The sequence below is a fragment of the Dryas octopetala genome, chromosome 1 (assembly GCF_963921425.1).
Source record: "Dryas octopetala chromosome 1, drDryOcto1.1, whole genome shotgun sequence".
Classification (NCBI taxonomy): Eukaryota; Viridiplantae; Streptophyta; class Magnoliopsida; order Rosales; family Rosaceae; genus Dryas; species Dryas octopetala.
Genome location: NC_141366.1, coordinates 31794069 through 31819854, shown reverse-complemented (window position 1 = coordinate 31819854; position 25786 = coordinate 31794069). Strand labels below are relative to the sequence as shown.

Below are 25786 nucleotides of genomic sequence, written 5' to 3'. Positions count from 1 at the left end.
TTAGTTGCCACATCATTTTTAATAAAATACGATATTACCTCTCGCAAATCCAACGATCCTAATTCATCTTACCCATTAATTTTTATTTCAATTTCTTCTCCCCAACCCGTCCAATCCCAATTTGACGATTCATTTTTTAATCCCTTTAGTTTTTTACTTTATTTTCAACATCATAAATCTAGTATTTTATCATTTTATCTTAAATCCAACTGTAATTGAGGAAGAAGAGGGGAAAGAAAAGGGTGGGCGGGGAGGGAAGAAAAGGGTGGGCGGGGAGGGAAGAAATGGTGGGGAGGGGAATAAGAGGGGAAAGAAAGGTGATGGTGGGAGGAAGAAGTGGGGTTTGGACAAGAGGATTAAGGGATGAAGGGGAAGAAATAGTGAGGCATGTGTTTCGGTTCAAAAAATGGGACCTATAATGCCACGTAGGCAAAGAGGTGCGAGCGTGTCACCGTCTTTTAAGGACGGAATAAAAGCAGGGGAAAAAACCTCCGCTGGGATAAATGGGCCGAGGTTTGGATGGGCCGAGGTTTGGATTAGGTGATTATGGGTCGAGATTCAGTAACGAGTCTCGGCCAAGGCTCTTTTCTTGCCTAGTCTTATGCTAGGACTTCGTTTAATCTGCGTAAAGTTGGACTTGGTGTGTAAACTCAAAAGTGGTTGATATCGGGATCAACTCAGATTGACTCAAATAAAAGCAAGTAACCTTTAAGCGAAAAATAAGGGAAATATGATGTGGGTGAGGTTGGTAGCTAATGGTAGCTCTTACCACAAATTTGACCATATCCTTGACCCAATCATACCATTTTCAAGTAAGTAGGCTTTTGAGAATAAAAGCAATAACCAAAATAAGAACTGGCAGAGAGCAAACTTGGTTACCAAATGACTTTTACTCACTGGGTAATAAACCTAAATGCAAAGAGAACTGACCTCTTGAATGCCACTAAAATCGAGGGTAAGAGATTAGTCAAACATATACATAAATAAATGTGCATTCATATCAACATTCAAAGTAATGAACAAATTCCTTTCACCCTACTCATGTTTGAAAACTTACATAAAAAGGAAAACAGGAAATACGGTAAAAGCTATTAAATGGCAAATGACAAGAACACTTTCACTCTTTCAGTCAAAGAAAGAACGCTACAAGGGGAAATAAATCACTTGAAAACCAAACACAAAACAAAAAAGGTGATAGACTGACAACTACCTAAAAGCTTTAAGAAAATCGATTGAGAAGACAATGCTCTGAATATTCAGGAAAGGTTTTTTAGGATTCGAGTGTGTTTTTTTTTGGGGGGGGGGGGGGGGGGAAGCGAGGGGATTGTTGATGATCCTTGAATCTTCTCAAAAGTTCTCTTTTATATTGGGGTTTGTGGCTAGGGTTTGCCAAGGTTCCTCTTCAAATGGGTTCCACGTGTAGGGTCCACGGAATCCCATATTTCCCTTTCAGCTCTTCACCTAACTCTGTACTATGCTAGTTGCCTTTTGTGCCACGCTTGTCCTTTCTCTGCCTAAGATAGTGATATTTGTTGTGCTGCTTTTCAGAGTTTTTCTCTTGAGTAACATCACTTTTTATTCCTTTTATCTCTTGATTTGCACGGCCGAGAGTATTGGATGATCGGTTGTATACGTAGTAACTGAAGCGAGGCCGAGAGATATTTGTCTTGGTCGTGAGTTTGACTACCTTGACTTTTGTGGTCCTCTTCCTTTTCCTAATGCGTTTTTTCAGGAAGTGACACGTGGCATTCCTTTTGGGCCTGGTACCAACAACATGGTGGCTAGTGTGGTCATGGTGGTTTTAACGGGGAACTGGTTTTTTCAATTTCTTTTTTCTGTCTTCATATGATTTTAATTGAGGTTGCACGATGATTTAGTCTTAAAAGACTTCTAATATAATTGGAAATTTTTAATGACTATTTTTTTATAATTTAAATGTTTTTTTTGTTACATTGGAGGGAATCGAACTTTGGACCTAGTCTAATTCTAACTCTTACCACACTCACCCTCACCACTTGGGATAACCCTAAGGGCTTATAATTTAAATGTTATAAGAGTTATAAGAGAGGCTAAAGTGGTCTTTGTAAAAAATGATGTGGCAAATGGATATTTAACTAAATTAAATATTTTAATTAATTTGAAATTACATTTCATTAGGGCACAAAATTAGGGCACAAGATTATGACACTCTAGCATTGCCCATATAAAATTTAGGATGTTTTTCAAATTTTACTTAAATTTTGGTTGTTATTATTATTATTATTTTTATAAAGTTGTTATTCTAATTAAGTGCTGAAATTATTATTGACTGAATTTTATACTCAAACTTTTATTTTGTACTAATTTGGTATATAATATAACTTCCCCCAAATAATATTAACAGATGTTGATCATGTGCTTCACACATATCTTATACCCAGAGTCAATTTAGTCAATTTACAAACTTTGGTTAACTAAAGTGCTCTTAGCTTTGACACAATCTGTTAGTATACAAAATTAAAGTGCTTTGGTTAACTCTGGTTAACGGAAGTCAAATTAAATACAAAATTGGGATAAAATAAATTTTTAATTTGATATTGGGCAACTAATAATTTGAAGAGGAATGTTATCTAGCTTCTCCACTGATCTTCTCTTTTATTATTCTCATTCCGCAGTGTAAATTTATGATCAGAACCGTTTATTTTTTAGATCATTCTATGAAGATCATCTCTGAAAAAAAAATCAACCAAATTGGAAATTGTTTGGTTATGTAACTGTAATAAAATAAATAGACGATTTTAATAATAATTAGATTCACCGTTTGTTTATTTGATAACGATTGCATAACCAAATGATTTTCGATTTACCTGATTTTTTGCAGAGATGATCTTCAAAGAATTATCTAAAAAATGAACGGTTCTGATCATCAAAATATATTGTGAAATAATAATTAAAAAAAAATATCGGTGAAAAAGATAAATTAAAGAAGGTGGATAACATTTCCTTAATTTGAATGCCAAATTGAAATGCGGGTTCAAGCCAGCAGGCAAAGCCCAAAACATTTGAGCGTATATTAGCACACAAACGCCTGAAACATGGTTATCGCCAATGACCAAGCCAGCAGGCAACAAAGCCCTTCAAGACCCACAGACAAGCCAACAGGCCCAGACCATTAGAAGAAATACAAACGACAATTCGTGTTACTGTGTTTGACAGTTTGGCTGTGCAAGGAAGATGAGATGATTGCTTGTCCACTCATTCAAACATATACAAACTTCAGTAATGCATGCAACCTCACAAGCTAGTAGTATTCCTGAAGTGATGAAGGTAGTCTCATCTTTACCTGGGGCAGAGGCCGGGAGCAGTTTGTGGCTCTATGCGACTGAGTTATTTATGAGTCAAGAGAGGAGAGAGATGTTCACTACTATTGAAGATCCAGACATCAAGCTTCAGTGGCTTAATTATATGATGAAAAAATATGCTAACTAGTTGCATGTCTATTATGAAACTTATTTATATTATGTTGTTTGAAACTTGTTTCAAATATCAAACAAATGAGAGACATGTGTCAGTTTAGACCTCATACATATTAACATGTAAAATGAAAAACTATTAATTTGTAAAAAAAAAATTGAAAAACAAGCAAAAAACACTTTTTTTTTGCCAAACAAATGAGTAAAAAATATTTTCAACTATAACATGTCAATTTTAGTCATTATAAACATCCAAAGCACTTTTACATGAAAATTTACCAAACAGTATTACTTTGCTTCACAGCTACTTTTACTTCACAGCACTTTTGAAAACACAATTTACCAAACACTAAACTACTTTGTTTCACAGTTAGTTATACCTCACAGCAGCTTTAATTCACAGCTAATTATTTTCACAGTATTACCAAACACACCCTTACTGTGTTTGACAGTTTGGCTGTGCAAGGAAGATGAGATGATTGCTTGTCCACTCATTCAAACATATATATATATATATATATATATATATATATATAGATTGACCTAGTCCAAGCTAGCTGGAGCTTGACTTTTGAGTCTTTGACGACTTCAATTACTCTCTGTTTGGTCTTCCCTCTTCATCATTTCATCAATGGCTGCTTCAAGAGCCTATACTTTACCATCAAATCAAATACATTGTGTGCTCCATACATCTAAGGTGAGTTCCAGCTCTCTCTTTCTCTGTTATTTGTGTACTGTAGAAACTTTGGAGTTCACGTACTCATGGAGTGCTATAAGTCATACAACATTGACTCAATAATTACTTCTTGCTCTTGTTGTTAGAAATAATTAACTTGGATTTTATGGATAGTGATTAGTTTTCTTTGTTATATGCATATAAAGTTACTTTGTGAAACTCATCTCTTAGTAATAATAGTTCATGTGTTTGGTATAATTTCTGTATGAGTAAAATTTACCTGGTTTTTGGGTTTAGTTAGTTTATTCTTCTAACTGCACAGAACACATCTGAGGCAATGCCATGTTACCAGCCACTTCGTATCTTTTTGGGTGACAGAATATATAAAACTATGTCAATTTCATTCTGTACAAGAATTGAAAGAACAATATCTGGGGGAAAAAAAAAAGTGCAACTGTACCAAATACTTACTGAACTTTGTAAAACCTCTAACATTCTGGTGAAAGCTAGTTCAATAAATTAGGCATATGTACTTCCTAGCTAACACTGATATTAGAAAGTAGCATAACCTAAGATGAATAGAGAGAGCAGAGAAGATGTCATAGTAATGAACTTTGTGGTCATATGTACTCAATCAACCAATCATGAAACCATAGATGCACTTTGCAGCAAAATCCATTGCTAGTGAAACCATCCCAATAACAAGACAGATACCCCAGTGCCCCAAGGTTAGCCTTGCGTCGCCAACAACCAGATGTGCGATCTCAATAAAACTCCCCTGCAGTAATATAGTTATGGTCAAAGCCACCCAAAACCATTGGTTTTTGTGGATTGCTTTAAACACATTCTTCATCACCAGCTCTCTCGCATTGAATTTGTTGAAAATCTGGCAGATGACAAAACTATTGAAGACGATAGTTTTACAAACCTTTTCATTGATGCCCAAGATTGCTTTTCCTCTGAACTGAAAAGTCACTATAGTCACAACCTGATATAAAGCTTGAGTCATTATATTTCTCCACATGGCCTTGGTAATGAGTCCTTTGGTTTGTCCAAATTGTGGTTTCTTCATTAACTTCTTTCTTGGGAGCTCTGTCAATAGAGCCAGGCCGCCGAGCATAGGCACCACCAGGTTTACCCAGAACAATTGAATCACTGTTATTGGCATATTTCCTGTGCATGCTGCTATGATGAATGTTACTAAAAGCCCTGCAACGAATGTGGTAAGCTCAAGTTGGATATACTTTTGAATGTTGTAATAAGTACATCTCCCATAGCTCAAGATAGGAACCAGGCAACTGATATCGGCATCCCATACAATGATGTCTGAACTCACTTTGGCCATTTTTGTGCTCCAAGCTCCCATTGCAAGTCCAACATCAGCTTCTTTCAGTGCTGGAGCCTCATTTGTTTTAGCTCCAAGAACTGCCACTGTGTCACCTTTTTCTTTCAAACACTTAACCAGAAGAAGCTTGTCAGAGGGGAGTGAGTTTCCCATCACTGAAATTTTATTTACCATCTTCATTCTCTCTTCATGAGTGCAATTACGAAATTTTTCACCTGTGATCACATCATCACCTGAATTTTCACCTGAATTTGGCAAACTGGTTCCGAACTCTTGGGCTATGGTCTTCAGCGTCTGCACATCGTCTCCTGAGACTAGTATGATGTTGACTCCAGCATTTCTTAAGTCTTTGATTGATTTTTTTTTCCTTTCCAGACATGACATTTTCAGACCAATCAGTCCCAGCAATATTAAACCTTCTTCTTCGACTGTTGGGACATCAGTTGGCTTGTAAGCAAATGCCATTGTTGTAAGATCCTTGGATTGCATATTCTCAACATTTTTCTGAAAAGTCACCCTTTTTTGTTCATCCATGGTGTTTGTCATCCCTTCATAATCATGGTAGTGTGAACAAATGGACAATATACTTTTTGCACATCCTCTGCAATGAAAGTACATAGTTCCACAGTCTCTGTCCTTCCTCAGCAAAACTCCTCTTCCTTCCTTATCAATGGCCAATTCTTTGTCATCGACAATGGTAGTACTCTGCCTCACAATTTCCAATTTCTTGCCCAACTTCAATGCAGGCCAGGAAAAGAGAGGGTCTTTTATTGAGGTAGAATTAGGAGCCTGCTGCGGGAGGAGAAGTGTGCTGATTCCATCACAAAGAGCTTCAAGGACATGTGGTGCTATTACAGAAACAGAATCGTCAGCTATAACTTTTTCACCAATCCAGCATGTATCAACTTCCATTGAACTTGTTAGCCCACCATTTTTGTCTGTGCAAATACATGAAACTGAAGCCATGGTGACACAAGCCAACAATTCTTGAGGGGAGGCCATTCCATTCAAAGCTTTCCTGTTCCAGTAAATGATGGCAAGGTTGATATAAAATGGTAACCCTTCTACTACCCCTACCAGCATTACAGTAAGAGAAGTTGTCAAGATGCTAATCTTTCCACTTGGTTTCATGACAACTTTCTTGATGGCATCCATAAATTCCTTGATCTTAGTTGGTTCCCCCCTAAGCTCAAAGGATCCAGTACTCATGTCCTGTTCTTTTTGGAATTCAAAACGCAAGAACAACACTATAAGGATTAGGATTGAGATTAGGACACCAATAATCTGTATGCAAGTGTTCACCTTCTCAAGTTGAGCTTGTAACTGTGTCTTCTTCAAATGAGTTATGTTGCTCGTCATTTCACCCCACACCGTGTTTGTACCCACAGATGTGACAAGCATGCGACCATTGCCATTGATCACCTTAGCTCCATAGAAGAGAAAAGGGTTGTTGGCATCAACAATTGACCCTAACCCATCCTCCAAATCTATGCACAATTCACCGGATATGAACAAGCCATCAGCAGGAACCTCATGTCCTCTCCTCAAGCATACAATGTCACCTACCAGAACTTTTGAGATGGGGATCTTGTGCTCATTTCCCCCTCTCAAGACATCAACCAGCTCGACCTCTCTCTTTTCCAACGGTTTCTGCAACCCTGACAACCGTGTAGTTTCGCGCCAAAAATCACGTATTGAAGGAAGAACCACAAGCAAGATAATAGCATTAAATATAATGACCCCTTCAAACCAACCAGTACTGGGGCCTTCCTCTATGATCCCAAAGCAGAGTGAGAGGACAGCAGCTGCTAAAAGCAAGAAAATTATGCAATTGTTGCAATGTTTTTGGATGAACTGAATGAAGCCTATTGCAGCAGCCTGTCCAGTAGTGCTGGAAGTTGGGCAGGCTATGAGCCGACAGCAAATACCTTCGTCTGTGGCAGGGATTCCGGTCTCCAAATCAGTACCAAGAGCCTCTGCAAATACTTCCTTACCTCCAAAGTCATGTAAGGCACTGAAATCCTTTGCCTTTATGATATTGTCAATGCTGGCAATTTGGAGCTGATCATCATCTACACTGACGTTGTGGCTGTCAGAATATGCACTCACCCCAACTACTTTAGGTGATGAGGTAGAATTTGCGTTTATGGTTAGTTCTATATCCTGCAAGGTATCAAATATAATCTTAAATTAGCCATCAATTTTTAGACCAAATATTTTTAATTCAAAGCTCTCACACAATAAATTTGTCAAACAAGTCAAAATTTGAATTTTTTATAAGACTCTTAGTTCCTTTTTATAGAGTGTTAGGAGTATAATCCTCAAATTGTACTCCATGCCTCCTTGAATAGTGCTCAAATCCATTTTTAATAGTACTCACTCTTTTGATTAGTGCTCGTGCTCGAGAGGGATTCAAGCATCACTAAAAAGTTTGAGTACTACTCAAGAATTATATTCTTAAGACCTTTAAAAAAAGAGCTGATATCTTTAATGAAAAGAAACACTATTTTTTTTGAATTTTTCACGCAGACATGCAAATAGGCGAACATGAGACTTTCTTTACCAAGTTCTTTTTTACTATGATTTTCTTTACCAAGACAATGATTAGTATGCGTGTATGATTTTAGCTTTTAAATTTTTCTAATTAAAAATAAAACATATTAATTAAAACATATAACAGGGAAGCCCTCTGGATTAGCACAAGTGATAATGGTGCGGCGGAGTAATAAATTAGGATTACAATGTCCATGGTGTGATTCCCTCCATTGTAACAAAAAAAAAAAAAAAAAAAACATATAAGATAAAATTGACTGTAAATAAAGAAAACAAAAAGTGGAGTAAGAGCATAAATCGCTTTAATAGGTTTAGATTTGGACCTTATGGGTTGGATGGGCTGAAAACTAGCATTCTTTGGTAGTGGAATTTTGATGTTGTGGATTACTTTTTTATTTAATATGAAAAGACCAATTTGCCCCTCATTTAGATGGGAAAAATAACAGAGGTGACGGAATGTCCCGTGTTGATACAAACTCAAAGTATGTGTCCAAATTTCATATATTTTGAAATACGTATCTTAAACTAAAACAACCACCAAAGTATGTGTCATATTTAAAAAAATAACCCTATTAAAACCACATACAATTGAATTTATATTATCAAGTTCAGTTCAGTTTATTTATCGATTTTGATAATTTAACTCGGTAAACAAGTGGCTAACTTGGTTTGGTTTGGTTATGTTAGTCGGCGCCAAAATAGTTAAAAAAAAAAAAAAAAAACCAGATAAAACCGGACCTTTAGGTTCGGTTTGGTCAGTTTTTGGGTTAGGTACGCTACCCCTACTAAAATATGTCTGTTTATATTTTTTATGAAAGAGAAGGCCTAAGGGTTGGTTTGAGCAGACTGAGAGTAGTTTTCTTGTGTTTTGACTCGTGTCCTTGACTCTCACAAAAAGAAAATATATATATATATATATATATAGATTTTCTCTAGGGTGGATGCATTTGCATTTTTTTTGTACAGATATCCAATGTCGTGTGCTCAGCAATGGTGGCGAGTGCTCGGCAGTGATTTCCTTATAACAGGCGAACACTCCAAGAAGCGCTCGGCACTATTTCCTCCGCTGATATTTTAGGGTATTCCCCGACGTGTTCACCTTATACCCTCCTAGAGTGTAGAATAAGGCTTGTAGAGGCTGTATGTTAGATTTTAACTTTGGGATTTTAAGAGGAGGTTTCGAACTCTCGGAGAAGAAGAAAAATATATTGTCGAGTTCTCGACAACGAGAATTCGTGAAAAAAAAAGTATGGGTTCATAATTATTTTGTCAGATATCCAATGCCGAGCGCTCGGACATGGCTCCAATCGCTTAGCCCTGGTTTTTTTTTTATAACAGTTGAGCGTTTCTTGCAGCGCTTGGTGCTACTTCCTTGTCCCATTTTGACCTTGTCTATCAACAAGTTCACCCCATACCTTTCTAGGGGTGTATAATGTAACTTGTGAAGTTAAAACTTAATACAAAGTCGACAAATTAGGTGTCGAGAGCTCGGATCCTGGTATCAGACAAATAAAAGATTGCAGTTAATCAGTCTATATATATGTGTATATATACAGGCCTCTTCCATTAATGGATCACTCAAATAATTTTATCTAAAGAATTCCTTATGGGACACACTCTATATTATATTTCAATGATTCAAGCCGTATATTGTTTAGGTCTGTTCAAATATCTTGTCTATAAAAAAAAAAAAAAATTAAAAAAATCGAAAACCATTTAAGATATTTAATTTTAATCAAATAACTAGATTAACAAAATGTTTCGATAAACACTTGAGATAATGATAGTTTAATCAGACAGTTAAAATAGTTTCTGATTAATCTAATTATTTGCAAGGATGATCCTTCAATGAAAACATAAAAAGTAGTCAGTTTCGATCATCAAATTATATTGTGGAGTGGACCTTATAAGAGATTCATTAAATCAGTTTATTTAAAGGATCCCTTAATGAAAGCTCCATCTTTATCTCCATGTATATAAATATACAACTTTCTCTTTGCAGGATATTTGTTTTTTACCTCAAGAACAGACGCATATATTTTCTGACTTTTTTTTTCCACCTTTTTCTTGGCAAGGTTTAATATTTTATGGATTTAAATCAAGACCTATTCCTTGGTTTTAATTAACTCTCATCGTTTTGACTGAGAACAATAAAAAATGGCCTAAAAATTAAAAAATATCATAAAAATACCTATGTTCATTCTTTAGTTAAAGAACGGATGGTCTTGGAGAGAGAATTTGTTTATAGTTATATATATAAGAGCTAAAATACTAACTAGTTAGTAATTAAAATAAGAAACTAAATAGTCTTTGATAAAAAGAAAAATAACCCAATTGGAACCTAAGCATTTTTTTATTAAAAAAAAAAAGAAAAAGAAATTACACACTCTTTTGAAACGACACCACAATATAGTCCAATATTCGAATCGTTTAATTGTTTGCACTCACTTTAAACATGCTTACAAATAATTAATCAAATCATAAATTGTTTAACTATTTGATTATCATTACAATTATTTTATTGTTTTATCGAAAACATTATATTTGTTTATTTGATCAGAATTTATTGATTGAAAGTTTTTTTTTATTTTGATTGATTTTTTACAGGAATTATCTTTGAATGGAAACCTAAAAATTGGATGGTTCGGATGATGAGATTACATCATTTGCTGGGTTCAAAAAAGTGGTTAGTTTCTTATAAATTTTGGTTAATTAATGGTCCAATAACCCACTACCCACTTTAAGGGCTAATTACAATTTATCCCCCCAAACTTAGGGGGTTTGTACTTTGTCCCCCAAACTAATTTTTTTTACAATTTAACCCTTAAACTAGGTTTCGTTAAACAAAAGACTCGTATTCGTAAAAAAATAATAATAATAATTGTTATGCCCTACCCCACCCCTTACCCCCACCCACCTTTTTCCAGCGACAAGCAGTGGCTTCCACCTTCACCTCCAGCAACCATCATCCCCCCACTCTATTTTTGTCTCCCTCTCCATCTTTGAATAATTAAAAAAAAAAAAAAACAAGAAAATATATGGGCAAGCCATCCGTCGTCCAGTCCTTCTGCCATGAAAAATTATTTGGTGTAACCGATATACAGCCACGTGGTGTAACCAATCCAACGTGTAAGGATATTGTTGGATGACATGTTTATGTTTGTAGGGTATAGTATTAATAACATCCACCTATATTTTAACACATAGGTTGGTTATACCACGTGACAGTGTATCGATTGTAGAAAATAATTTCTCATTTGCCACACCCGGTCCGAGCTCTCCAACCCCCTCAACTCCATCCACAACCTTACCCACCAAACTCTCTGACCTTCAAAAAACCCCTGAGCTCCTCCACCACTCAGACTTTCCAAAAAGCTTTATGACCTCACTGTCGAACCTGAACACCTCAATCTTTTTAACGGTTCACAAGTGCATTGTGAGATCTAGGCCTTGTACTCTATGGTGGGGCCAACGGGAGAGAGAGGTGGAGACGACCAATGGAGATGGTGGGAAAGAAGGTGAGAGAGGGTGTTGTGGTGGATGCATTTTAGGAGGGGAAAGGGAACCCCTTTTTTGTAGTATTTTTAATTGAATTTCTACTTTTGGTTTGGGTATTTTTTATGTTTTTTATGTTTTTTTTTCATTCTTTTAAGATGTTAATTAAAATTTTATTTTTGCTCTTATTAAATTTTTAAATGGGTTATAAAATCTCTAAAATGCTCTAAAAAAATGCAATGTGGTGTCACATGTACAAAACTGGCGGACAAAATGATTTTGACGGGTGGGGATCGTTTGTTTAATGGAACATCGTATGAGGGACAAACTGTAAACAAATTCAGTTTAAGGGGCGAAGTGAAAACCCCCTCATAGTTTGGGGAATAAATTGTAATTAGCCCTTAATTCAACTTGGTCCACACTATAAATTAACGCTAACAAGTTTTCAACGAGCGTTCGACCACTCCATTGTGATTCTTGAATGCTCATTGTTATTGTTTGTTAATAAGAACTATATGTGGTTGTAATTTGTAACAATCATATTGTAAATTTTTAAAGATTTATTTTATTTAAACTTGTGTAAGACGTGAAAAAAAAAAAAAAAAACATGTAAATGAGTTTATTTTTTAAGTAAATGTGGTTTGCAACTAATGGATAGTAATAGTTTTGAGTGAGCTTAAGCTCCAATTTGTACGCTTGCCCTGAGCGTTGGAACGTTCGACGCAAAAAACTTAAATAAGCTTGTCCTGGAATGTTTTTGAAATCTCTCTTGATTTTTTCATCTATTTTTCGATTTAGTCTTATTAAAAAAAATACTTAATAACTTACTAACCAATTAGTGCTTGAGCGATAGCGCACACATAATGCGTAGACTTTATAAGAATGAAGATCAATTATAGTATACTGCGATTGAATACAATTCATATATAAGTCATGCAGGGTCATCCTTTAACCAAAAGAATATACCACGTTTCTTCAACAAAAAGCAAACAATCCTATTACGCTCACTAAGCTAATAATAAAAACCCGAGAGATTGACTTGAGCCAACAACCTGACCCCCTCCACAAGAGCACCTTTTATTGCCAAGTGAGCCATATCTGATGTGCACTTCAGCTAGGTTTCCTATTGGGACCGACACTCTGACAGATGATTAATCATTGTGCATGCTTGAGAAAGTCTGGCTCCATGGTAAAAGACAAATAATCCGCATCTACAACAAATTGCATGCCTTATTTGATTGCTAAGAAATCTGAAACCCCTTAATCCCCAATCGATAACGTAGTTTCCAAAATGAACCGCAGTCATTCTTGATTCAATAGAGAACACCACATCAGGCTTATTGTCAATCTTCTCCATAAACGGAATCTTTCTTCCTTCTCGCATCAAGGGTATGAAATACGACGTAGGGTTAAAAAGGCATGACCATAGGCCCTGCGAGAGGCACGACGATATTTAAACCATAACAAAATTAACTAGTGTTTATTATGAAACTCTAGACAAACCCTTTCTAAGACCAAGAAAGAGAGATTAATTCATAACAAAACTAGAGTATATGATAGACAAACCCTTTCTAAGATCAAGAAAGGGACATTCCAAAATAAGACCGCCGAATCACTAGCTTGCGGTAGCTTGAGAAACCAAGAGTGCCGACAACGAAATTTTTGAGTTTTTTCCTCTCTAGCGGCTATGGATTTCCTCTATTAGATAGATATAGTTGACTTTAATTAACTGTGAGACAGTTATACCTCTAGTGTTGCATTTAAACTTAATTTCTTTTCAGAATCTTATTCCATCACTGCTTATGGGTTCACCTACTAAGTTTTGAATAAAACCATAAACCATAAACTCTAAAACGTACAACGATTCTAAACGCTATAGTAATTAACTGTAAATTTTATGCTCTTAATAACCCTCTAAACACTAAATCCTTATCCTACATTAATAAATCCTAATAACCCTTAAAATTATAAGAAATTTAAAAGAGCAGCTGGCTATGAAACTAATGTATATATATACATATACATTAGTCATATATATATATATATATATAACTAATGTAGATTAGGGTTTCAATTATTAAGCTAGCTAATCAGTACGTACAAGTGTAAGTATATGGCAGGATTAATTAGGAGAAAGAAATTAAAAGGAAAGCAAGAAATTGAGAATGCTATGATGATTCGAGAACTTACTCCATCCCGAGAATTGGAAACGGTAAGATGATCATCATGATGAGAGCCGTTTTTAGGGTTATTGGCAGCTCTTGCTATGGTGAAGAGAGTCTGGCGTGCCTGAAGGATGAGGGTCACGCTACGCAAGCGGCGGCCTCTAGGAACACCAACACCATCAGTAGCTTCTGTTTGCAGCTGAGATTCAAGGTCCACCTTATCATCTTCACGCCATGGATTTTCCTTTGATGCCATATGTAATTCCATCGGGTACGTTGAATACTGTAATACCTGCAACTGAAGTTTATCTCTCACATTAATTCATGGGGATATAAATATATATAGGAAATTAGGATTATATATCAATTTACAATAATTTTTCAGCAAAACAGTGAGGGACTAATTTTGTTTTTTTGGTTAGTGATCATGTTGGAATTGGATATATTAATCATTCCTAATTTGGAAAGATATCATGCACTGCGCATGTCCATCATCGGTTCAGGGTCACCTACTGTACGGACAAATACTTGCCCTCGATCTCTTGACCGGTCAGACACTTTTGTCCTTACCACTCTTAGGTCCTCAACAGTAAGGACCCGTACATCCTGACCTTTGAAATTGAAATGGACAAATCAAAAGACTCCTTTTTGGTAGATAAAACATAAAAGTCTCCTCTTTTTATTTTTGGCCGGAAGGAAAACAAAAACAAAAAACCTATATATGGGAGGAAATTGACCGACCGGATGTTCCAAAAGTGTCAAACCTCAATAATAAATTTTATAGTGGTCTTCTCCATTTTGGTAGCTTAATTAATTTCTTTTTGATTGATGTGGACGTTAGAATTGGTTTAATTAATTTCTTGCTTTTCCATGTCTAGAGTTGAATTTGATTGTTCATTTAGTCAGATCTGTTTGGGAGGGGTACGTAGAGATTGACGGATCGAGAAGAGGCCGAGGAAGGGGATTCGGAGGAGGAGGGTATAGGGCCGGTGGCTCTGTGAAGGAGTGGGAGGGAGGCGTTGCATGACTGTTTCAATTTCCTTGTTTTTTTTTTTTTTTTTTTCTTTAACCCAAAAAAAAAAAAAAAAAAAACACTTCCAAATTCCAACACCAAATCCTCCACCGTGTCCACTACCTGCACTAACTACACCACCATCACTTGAGCCTCCATCTAAAGCGCTACCTCCACCTCCTATACCCCCGGCCACCTGCACCACCACCACCACCACCATGCACCTTGTGCTCCAAAGCCTTCACCGTGTCCACCACCTGCACCAACTACACCAACTACACCACCATGACTTGGCCCTCCATATAAACCACCACCACCACCACCTCACGCTCCAAAGCCTTCACCGTGCCCATACCCACCACCAGCTCCACCACCGCCTTCTCTAGCTATACGTAGACCACCAAAAAACCTAGGACAAATTGTTTTCTTTTGGAATCTAGGGTTTTTTTGTTAAAAGAAAAAGAATAAGGTATAATAATTTGGTGTTTGAAATTAAGAATATTGTGAAGAGTAATTTAGTAGTTTGAAAAGGTTTTGGATGGACGTACCTATGAAACATACATGCATGACTTTTAATTCTATATATACCTGCTGGAAACAGCTGCTTTGGGCCTTTGGCAAAAGGGACAGTGAATTAATGCTCGACCATAACAAGAAAAATGGTGAATTAATGCAGGTAGGGCTTGTTGGAGACTTTGAAGATCGAGTTCGTTGATGCCGAGCAAAATCAAGGAGTGACGCTTATATACTGGAAAAGGAAGTAGACCCAACACGTAAGTACTGAAGGGTTCCAAGAAACTTCCTGTTTTCAACTCAAAAAAAAAAAATCAAGAGAAACTTCCTGTCACACTTGGTGGACTTGTGAAACTAGGAGTTCACGCGTTCCTTTTTTGCTCAATGCCCAACATCTTATCGCCCTCTCTTTTCTCAAAATGACGTACGTACTCTAGCCCTCGTATTAAAATACTCTAATCTAATCTATCTAAACGCGTAGAGCAAATTAACTAATTAGGGTGTACATATAACATTTTACATAATGATTTTCGTAAAACATTCTTTATACAATGAAAATGAGAAAAAAAAATTTGTATTATCAAGAACTGAGGTGAATGACTATTTGATCTAGTGACATCGAGTTTTCTTTTTGTGAGGATGAGGTTTTGAGCTCAAATCTCATGGATAACAATATTAATCTAAAAATAATGGGTGATTCACAAATAAATTAATAAAATTACAGATGACTCAATGCACTTTTCTATAGTTGACCAAAATTAAAAAAAGATAAATTATAATAGATCAATAAACATACACTACCATACAAATTTAGATTTGTATCAAATTTGTATTTTATTGCTACGCAGCAAAACGGTTTGGGGAAAATTTGTACTCGGGACTCAAACCCTAAGCCATAAGTTTCCTAACCCCAATTTTAAGCCATAAACCCGGCCCATTTATAAACCCTAAAAAAAATTAAGGACAACATCGTAATTTCATGCCAGTAAATAAGGGTAAAAACGAAAAGGGCAAATTGGTATTTTTTGACGCACCAAAATACTTGACATTAGCAACTGAATTGGGCCTACTGACTAAAGTGCAGTAAAATTTCAAAACTCATTAACCTTTATCAGAAAAGAAAATCCACAATCACTATTATATATGTAATTAATATTGAAATGTTTTATTGAATGATTTAAATAAAATTTACTAAAAAAACTAAGAATATGTCTAATATTTTAATTCAAAAACATATTAATAAACAAAAAATTATTTATTGGACGTATTAATAAAAAAAGAACATATTATTCTGAAAAATGTATCACTCAAATAAAAGGAGCTTAGTTAGGCACCATATAAAGACTTAAATAATTCACCTAATTTTTTTATGTTAAAAAAGTCCACTCCATATATTAACTTTTTAAAGTTAGTAACATTCACGTTGTAAATTTTGAAGTTGTGTATTTAAGTTACATGCAGTAGTGCTAGGGATTCCAACTTTCAGAGTGTTCCAACATACTTAAAGAAAATGCTAAATACAATATTTGAGTGAATATACAATATTTGGCAGTACTAGTCTTAGCGAGTACCTTTCCTTTGTGCAAAATACAATATTTTCTGAACTTATGGCTGGTTTCAGAGTGTCCCTATTTGTGGTTCAAAGAACGTACATATATCTATATATATATAGATATATATATATATGATAATTAAGTGCTTTAAAGATAACCAGTTAACAAGTTAATACGAAGCTAACCATGTTTTTGGGCCTACTACATAACTAATCTCATAATCCGAGCAATCAATTATTTAGGCCCTACATCAAATATCATCATTACAAAAAATCAACTAAATCAAAAATCATGTAGTCATCTAATTGAGATCAAATAAATAGACGATCAATATTTTCGATAAAAGCATATAAATAGTTATTATTATAATCAAATGGCTAAATGACTTCTAATTTTGGAGATTTTTCACAGGGATGATCTTTGAAGTATGACCTAAAAAATAGACAGTTCGGATTTTGAGATTATATTGTGCAGTGGGCCAAACATGGTGGTTAGCTTTGTATTAACTTACTAACCGGCCAGTTAGTTTTAGAGCATTTTGATATATATATATATATATATAATAAGGCTCTATTGTAGGATTTTATAAATAAAATTATTTGTAGGATACCGCATGGGGACTACTCCCATATATTTTAAATAATCTGAACGTCTATTTTTTAGATCATCCTTACAAAAAATTAGTCAAATCAAAAATCATTTGTCTATTTAACTTTGATGAAACAAATACACGAATCAAAAATTTTCGATAAAACCGTCTATTTATTTAATCAAAGTTAGATAAGAAAATAATTTCTGATTTGACTAACTTTTTACAATAATGATCTATGAATAGAGGTCTAAAAAATAAACTATTTCGAATTATTGAAAAATTTACATGGAAGTGGGCCCCATGAGGTATTCTACAAATAATTTTATTTGTAGGATCCTACAATGGAGCCTGCCAGTATATATATATATATATATATATGAAAAGATCACTATATCACCCCTCTTTTTGGGAGATTTCAATTGAATGTTATGCAGCTTATGTTTTTTGTCCATCTTAAAAGCTTACCAACTTGGCCACTATGAAAATAAGACTGCTCTTTGTTATGATTGTTCCATCTGAACTATGCATGCATATACTTCTTAATTACCCTGCTGTTTCCGTGGCCATACCTTGTTATAGCAGCCCCATATATATCCACATCACTTTTAATGGCTCCTGAAAACACAGCGCGCTCTTGTATTATATTACAAGTCACTATCTTTTGCTCAACTTCATATGTGATTAAAGGGAAAAAGAAACAGAAACATCCGGGAAATATTTGAATGATAACAGGGAAAGTTCTTTTGGCATATATGAACAGGACATACTGCATAATGTGAGTGTTAGGTTGAAGATAAAAATTTTATCATCTCAAATTTATAACCATGTGGTGTAGAACAGATTTGAGATGTGGAGATATGGTCAAATTGATAATCATACCTCTTGAGTCTTGATCTTAATTCAGTTCAAAGTTCATATTTCACTCTCCAACAATTGTAACTAATAAAGAAATATTGAAAGTGACACGTTTTCCTGTCAGAGGTCACAAACACACCAAGTGGGTATTCCAATTTAATTGTTTCCACAGAAAAAATTACATGGAAGCTTAAATGAAACACGTACAATATGGGAATTGTTGTCTTTTGCACCACAAATTACTCATAGTGATCTATAAAGAATTGATAAATCACATCCAATAAATAAAGCAATGACTGGAATATATACTACAAAGAATCCAAGTAATACAACATCAGCAAGAGAAACATTATGCAGAGATCGACTTGGGTGGAGCTGATATATAAACATGTTTCTCTGGCATTACATCAGCAACCACTTCATCAACCAAACTATTAAATCGAATACACCCCTTGAAGACGATTTGTACAAGATCACTGATCGAGCTAACATTTTTTCCGGTGAGCAAACACATAATCAAGGCTATTAATGAACTAAACATATTATTAAAAAGAATGAGTTACTTAAAAGAAAGTGTTTAGGCTAAAATTGACAAATAAAAAAAAAGAAAGAAGAGGATTTAGGTTAAATAGAGTATATTGTATATTATATGCAGCATAGCTAGAGGAAAAAATTCATGATCCGTCTCTGTCTCATTGTCATATAAGAGTCTTGACAAAACATGCAAAATAAAATTAATACAACTTGTGAAGATACATATTTTAGGATGTAAATTGTAAGATGAACATAATACAGTAGTCAGAAAAGGAAAATTCAACCATATACACTACAACAAATATGGCTTAAAGCCACTTTGAATTGAAACTAGATTGAAGTTAGTGACAAATGACATTTTTTTGAGTCACCAATTAATATTTTAGTTGTTTTTAAAAATTTTGGTGGAGTTAATAGTTGTCTTAGGATCCACTAATTTGTACAATGGTTGACTAATAAGTGGCTAAACAAAAATGGTAACCAAAATAGAAAATTAGTGGGAGTAGGTAATAGAATGTTCACCAAATTTAGTTAGAATTTGCACCTATACCTTTTATTTTGCCAGGAATTTGCAATTGCACCTATACTTAAACGTTGGAAAAATAGTGGAATTTCAAAACTTTTGAAAATCTATTTAGAAAATTATAAATTTATTTCCTAGTATCCTACTGCATATTTTATTAAAAATTTTTGTGAGATGTTATAATTGTAATTTTGCAACCTAGGGTTTTATTATAAAATGTTAAAAACCCATCTACAACAATCACTTTCTCTTTTCCTCCTCAACACAGCTGCACCTCTCTTTCTCACTTCTCTCTTCTCTGCCGTGAGTCTTCTCCGAAGACTCCACCTCTGTCCGGCCTCCAATGGTGACGAGACCACCACCAAAACGCTCAACTCCCTCTCATCTTTCCTCCTCTGGTCTTCGTCGACCCGAACACCCAACCATCGACATGATTTAAAGTCACACATAAACCTCCTTTTTGCCAGCGATTACATTATTCCGGCGATGGAGGTATGTCAAACCACTCTCATCTTCACCTGCTCATCGCTCTGAGTTGATGGGTGCTTTCAGATCATCTTGACGACCACCCTAGGCGGCGGTTCGAAACCCTAACAGCCGCGACTCTCCTCCTCCATTTTTGGCGACATCAATCTGCAAGATCTACTCAATCTAAGCCCAAAAACAAACAGGTTTCTTTGTCTTTTGTTTTTTGTTTTTAAAGTTTGAGTTTCTCTATTTAGTTTTCTTAATTTTCATTTATGATTTTTTATATAAACATTTTGATTTGGTTTAATGTTTGCTGAGCAACTCTTTTGACTTCGATAATGGCATGTTTCTAACTCTGAAATATGATTTTTTGATTCTCTTGCAGATTTATGTATTTGTTATATGCTCATTATCAGAGGTCAGCCAATCCATGAGCAGGGTGATTTGAGTTCGAGTAAGCTACTTCCAGTCTTTTGAGATCAGTAGAATATATTAGGGAATGTGTGATGTAATCTAGATAGCTGAGTGATAGCTGACCTATATTCCTGTAATGATCTTTGTTAAATCAGTGTTTGGAATACTTGTGAAATTCCTGCTATGTAAAGATTAAGGTTAAATATATAAATATGTACCTTTCTGTTTATTTTCTGTAATGTAAGATTCAAATGACTTATTGTTATGTTGTCTGATTTTTTGCATAATTCTTGCTGCAATACAAATTTCAGCAAACACCATTTGAAAATAATAGGGTTAAAATGATCTGCAAATAGCACAGAACTGAAAAAATGCAATTCAAATAGCTGCAATTTTAATTTGGTGGGAAAATGCTTTTTGAATCTATTAATTATTTAGTCACCAAAGTCCATGGAGGCATTCTTTTAATCCAAGTTGCTCTTCACCAATACAGCAACTATCTGCAAAATGGTGAGCCTCTATTTGCAACTGCCTGCAACATTGGTGGAGGCAGAAATTGTCAGCAATGTTGGTCTCCAAACTCCACCATTCCAAAAATTTGGTTTGGGTAGCCACATTGCCACCCCTTTCTCTACAACCAGCAGCCTAAGAGTGACTGCATGGTAGCTATTTACCCTTCAAACCAATTTTTAGTTGCTAATGCATCAATAGATAACATAAACCAATAGTGGATTTAAGAGGAAAAATGGTGTAGTGATATGACCAAGACAACTGATTCTGCTGAAGCAAATTAAGATTATTTGCTGCATATGAAGATACACAACTTCTGAAATGTTTCTTGGGTTACAAGGGATATAGCTGTTATAGCACAAAATATCTCGGCGGGCTTTGGGCCTACTGAGGGCTACAATTTTGAACTTTTTTTGTCTGGGCTTAAGTATGTTGCGGGTGTGCCACCTCATAAACAGAAAACTGAATTACCTACTTCAAGTATGCATTCAAGCACGTGTTCAAGTTTAGATCATTCAAGTTTGAATAATATATGCTTCACTTTCGACTTCAAACTCAAGCAACTCATCTCATCCTCCCTGATCTATGGGCTGCGAAATACTTGAATTTCAAACTCCTTGTTTTTAGCCTTTCAATTGTAACTTATTGATGGACATGAACACTATATATAGAACCAATATTGACCTTCTTATGCAAGGCTTTCAATCAATATACGTCCTATGTTATCTCTTGTTCTTTATGGTATCAGAGCATACCAAGTCAAACGACATCTATCAAACACCTAACATGTCAACCTCCAACAACTCTGCTCAAACCCCAACACCCAACATCGCCAACTTCCTCACGACCTATAAATTGGATAGGTCAAATTATCCCCTATGGCTAGCCCAGATTGTTCCCTCTCTCTGTAGCCGAAATTTGCTCGGCTATGTGGATGGCTCGAAGCCTTGTCCCCCATGTTTCATCACTGACAGTGAAGGCAAAGTCATTGATAAAGTATCTCTAGCGTATGAATTCTGGATGCAGGAGGATCAACAATTTCTAAGTTGGCTTAATGCCTCTCTCACTCCCTCAGTGCTTTCAACGGTTGCCCAATCCACTTGTTCCCGCGCAACCTGGGTGTCTCTGGAGAAGCGGTATGCTTCTCAAAATCAAAATTGTATTCTTCAACTCCGAGGAGAATTTCTTCGTACCACTTGAGGCGACATGACCATATCTGATTTTCTTGACAAGATCAATGCTCTTTCCGATACTCTTGCTTTTGCTGGACATCCTGTCACTGATAGTGATTTAGTTACCATAATCATAAACAATATTGGCCCACAATTCGAGACCACTGTGAGTTCGGCTCAGGCCTGAGACATGCCGTTCACTTATGATAGTCTCGAAGCCCTCCTTCTCTCAACTGAACGACGTTTGATTAAGCATAGCCTTCATGTTGTTGATACGATGGTTATTGCTCTCCATGCTCACAGGTCTCGTTATGGAGGTCGTGGCAGTCGTGGTTTCACTGGTGGGTTCTCTGGTGGTTTTCTTGGCGGTCGCGGTGGTCGTAGTAGTAACCGTAGTCGAGGACAGTCCTTTGGTTCTTCTGGTAACCATGAACAATCTGTACTTGGGCCACATCCTTCTAATGACTCTTATTCTTCGGTGTTTACATCTTCTCGTCCTTCCTGTCAGATTTGTTCTCATCCTGGTCACACTACTCTTAATTGCTACAATCGAATGAATCTCTCTTACGAAGGCCGAGTTCCAACTCAAAAACTCTCGGCTATGGCAACTACTCAAGGTCCTCGATTTGCCACTTGGTTGACGAACAGTGGAGCCAATGCTCACATTACCTCTGACCTCGACAATCTTGTTCAACGAAAGAAGTACTGTGGATCCGATACAGTGGGTGGTGTTGGTTCTGGAATAGGTTTGGATATTTCTCACACTGGTTCCACTACTCTTTCCTCTAATTCTTCTTCTTCACTTCACCTTAAAATATTCTTTATTGTCCAAATGCATCCAATAATCTCTTGGTTGTTCATCATTTCACTAACGACAATCATTGTTATTTCATGTTTTTTCCCAATTTCTTTTGTGTGAAGGATTTATAGACAGGGAAGACGTTTTTCCAAGGGAGGAGATGAAGATGGCCTATACCTATTGCATCTTCATCAGAGGACTACCGCATCTGTGTTCTCAAATAAGCCCTAGAGTGTTGCTTTGTTTGGTTGTTGTGTGGCACCCTCTCTTTGGCATTATTGTTTAGGACATCCAGCCCCTGGCATTTTACAACCTCTTCTTGCAAATGGGACATCCAGCCCCTGGCAAGTGTTGTCTGTTAAGGGCTCTAATGCCCTTCCAATTTGTCATGCGTGCCCTCTAGGCAAAAGCACAAAACTACCTTTTAGATTGTTTATGTCTAAGTCTTCTTTTCCTTTACAATTAATCCGCTCTGATGTATGGTGCTCCTCTGTTAAGTCAATAAAATGATATAAATATTTTTTTCTTGTTTGTGGATGACTACTCTCTTTATTCCTGGATTTTTCCAATGAGTAACAAACATGAAGTATATTCTCTTTTTATTCGTTTTCGCACCCATGTTGAAAATCTTTTCTCATACAAAATCAAAACTCTTCAAACTGATGAAGGGGGCGAATACACAAAACATGCTTTTTAGGAATATTTGGCAGTAAATGGCATTGCACAACGTTTTTCCTATCCTAAACACCCCAAACAAAATGGGATGGCTGAAAGGAAGTATCGCCATATAGTTGATGTTGGCCTTACCCTTCTCGCCCATGCCCATATATCCTCTCGATATTGGGGAGATGTTTTTAACACTGCCATTTACTTGATCAATCGCACCCCCTCTCGCTTACTTGCAAATGTGTCTCCTTATGAAAAAATTATTCTCATGTTCCCCTCAGTATGATTTTTTAAGGGTTTTTGGCTGCACTTGTTTTCCGTATTTAAGGCCACATAACAGTAATAAATTACAATTACGTTCCAAAAAGTGTCTTTCTTGGTTACTCTCTCAATCACCTTGGGTATCGTTGTCTTGATCTTGATATAGGCCGGGTTTATTTATCACTCCATATGGTATTTAACGAACCTCATTTCCCTTCAAAGTATCATTTCTTCACTCCTCTCCCAGCTCTTCCTTGTCTATTGGATGCGTCTCACATGAGCTACATTTTCCATTTTTATTCTCTAACTTTACTACTCAAGGTTCTTCTAACAACTCTTTCATGCAGCCTCTATCTTCTACTTTGAGTCAACTTGGTCACTCTTTAACCTCCAATCCAACTCCTCCCAACAGCTCCACATCTTCACCTTCTAGTCCTACACATTCAACCCCGGCCCAGTCTTCTTCCCAAACACTGCATGTCACCCTATCACCCAGGCTCTCCTATTGCGTCCCGATCTCCACAACACTCTCGCAATCCCTCTTCATCCCTTTCTTCCACATCCCAATCACTACCTACCTCTCGATCACTTGTGGACGAATTTTCCACACCTAGCTCTCCATCTCCACCACCATCAGCTCCACTACCTAGTACGTCTCTGGCTATTCCATCCATCACCATGCTTCTCAATACACACTCTATGGTGACACGAGGTAAAGAAGGAATCCAAAAACAATATGCTTTGAATGTTACTGTGATTAATATATTTGTTGAGCCTTCCTGTTTCAGTTAGGCTGTCAAACAGGTTGAATGGCGCAATGCTATGGGTGTTGAGTTTAATGCACTACAACAAAGTGGCACTTGGGTTCTCGTCCCTCCTACCGCTTCTATGAATGTCCTTCCAAACAAATGGATTTTTAAAATTAAGCGCAAAGCTGACGATTCCATCGAACATTACAAGGCCCGACTTGTGGCTAATGGTTTTCACCAACAAGAGTGCGTCGATTACTCTGAGACTTTCAGTCCCGTTTTTAAGCACTCGACCATTTGTTTTGTGCTAGCTGCAGCTGTTCATCACAAGTGGAGTATTCGTCAGCTTGATGTTCAGAATGCTTTCCTCCATGGGTTTCTCCAAGAGGATGTCTATATGCGCCAACCGCCTAGTTTCATTGATCAACAGTTTCTCAGTTATGTATGTAAGCTAAAATGATCTCTATATGGCCTCAAGCAGGCTCCTCGTGTCTGGTTCCAATGTTTCTCTGACTACCTTGAGGATTTGGGTTTTGAAGAATCCAAGGCTAAATACTCTCTGTTCATTTTTCATCGTAATGATGTGTTCATTATTTTGCTCATTTATGTCGATGACTTCCATATTACAGGGAATAACCCACTGCAAGTTTCTCATCTTATTTTCCAATTGGCCAAGTTATTCTCTATGAAGGACTTAGGCCCTATTCACTACTTTTTGGGTGTTGAAGCTATGTTTCAGTCTGGCACACTTCACCTCACTTAAACCAAGTATGCCTTGGATTTATTGCATCAAACCAAGTTTCAGGAAGACAAGCTCATTTCTACTCCAGCTCTTAGTGGACGAAAGATGAGTTTACATGATGGTGACCCATTGCCTGATCCCTCTCAGTATCGCAGTGTCGTGTGCGCCTTGCAGTACCTCACCATCACTCGACTCGACATCGCCTTCACAGTCAACCAAGTTTGTAAGTTTATGCATCAGCCTACCACTGTTCATTGACAGGCTGTGAAGTGCATACTTTGGTATGTCAAACATGTACACTTTCAACTATGGCCTGGTTTATAAGCCTAGTTCTACATGTCTTATTTCATTCTTTGATGCTTATTATGCCGGCGATCCTGACCATCGATACTCCACTGGTGGGCATTGTATATATCTCGGCTCTAATTTGGTTGCTTAGAGCTCCAAAACTTAACGTATTGTCTCTCGCTCAAGCACGGAAGCTGAGTATCGCCAACTTGCTTACACTGCTGCTGAGTTGTCTTGGTTTCGTTCCTTGTGTTGTGATCTGCATATACAGTTGTCTTGCACCCTTATCTGGTGTGACAATGTGAGCTCGATTTCACTGGCCTCCAATCTCATTCTCCATGCTCGCACCAAGCATTTGGAGATGGACTACCACTATGTCAGGGTCAAAGTGGTTCGCAAAAAGCTTGCTATGCACTACATTTGCAGTCACGATCAAGTAGTTGATCAAC

The 25786-nt window shown here is 36.4% G+C and overlaps 1 protein-coding gene across 1 annotated transcript; it reads right to left on the bottom strand.

Moving 5' to 3' along the window:
* Nucleotides 1-4354: 4354 nt before the first annotated feature.
* Nucleotides 4355-14016, bottom strand: LOC147299802 (putative calcium-transporting ATPase 13, plasma membrane-type). The gene is made up of 2 exons (XM_086253618.1): nucleotides 13619-14016; nucleotides 4355-7657 (listed from the first exon to the last, which is right to left on the bottom strand). The coding sequence occupies exons 1-2, from the start codon at nucleotides 13952-13954 to the stop codon at nucleotides 4763-4765; spliced, it is 3231 nt and encodes a 1076-aa protein (XP_086109744.1). The 5' UTR covers nucleotides 13955-14016; the 3' UTR covers nucleotides 4355-4762.
* Between the last annotated feature and the right edge of the window lie 11770 nt (nucleotides 14017-25786).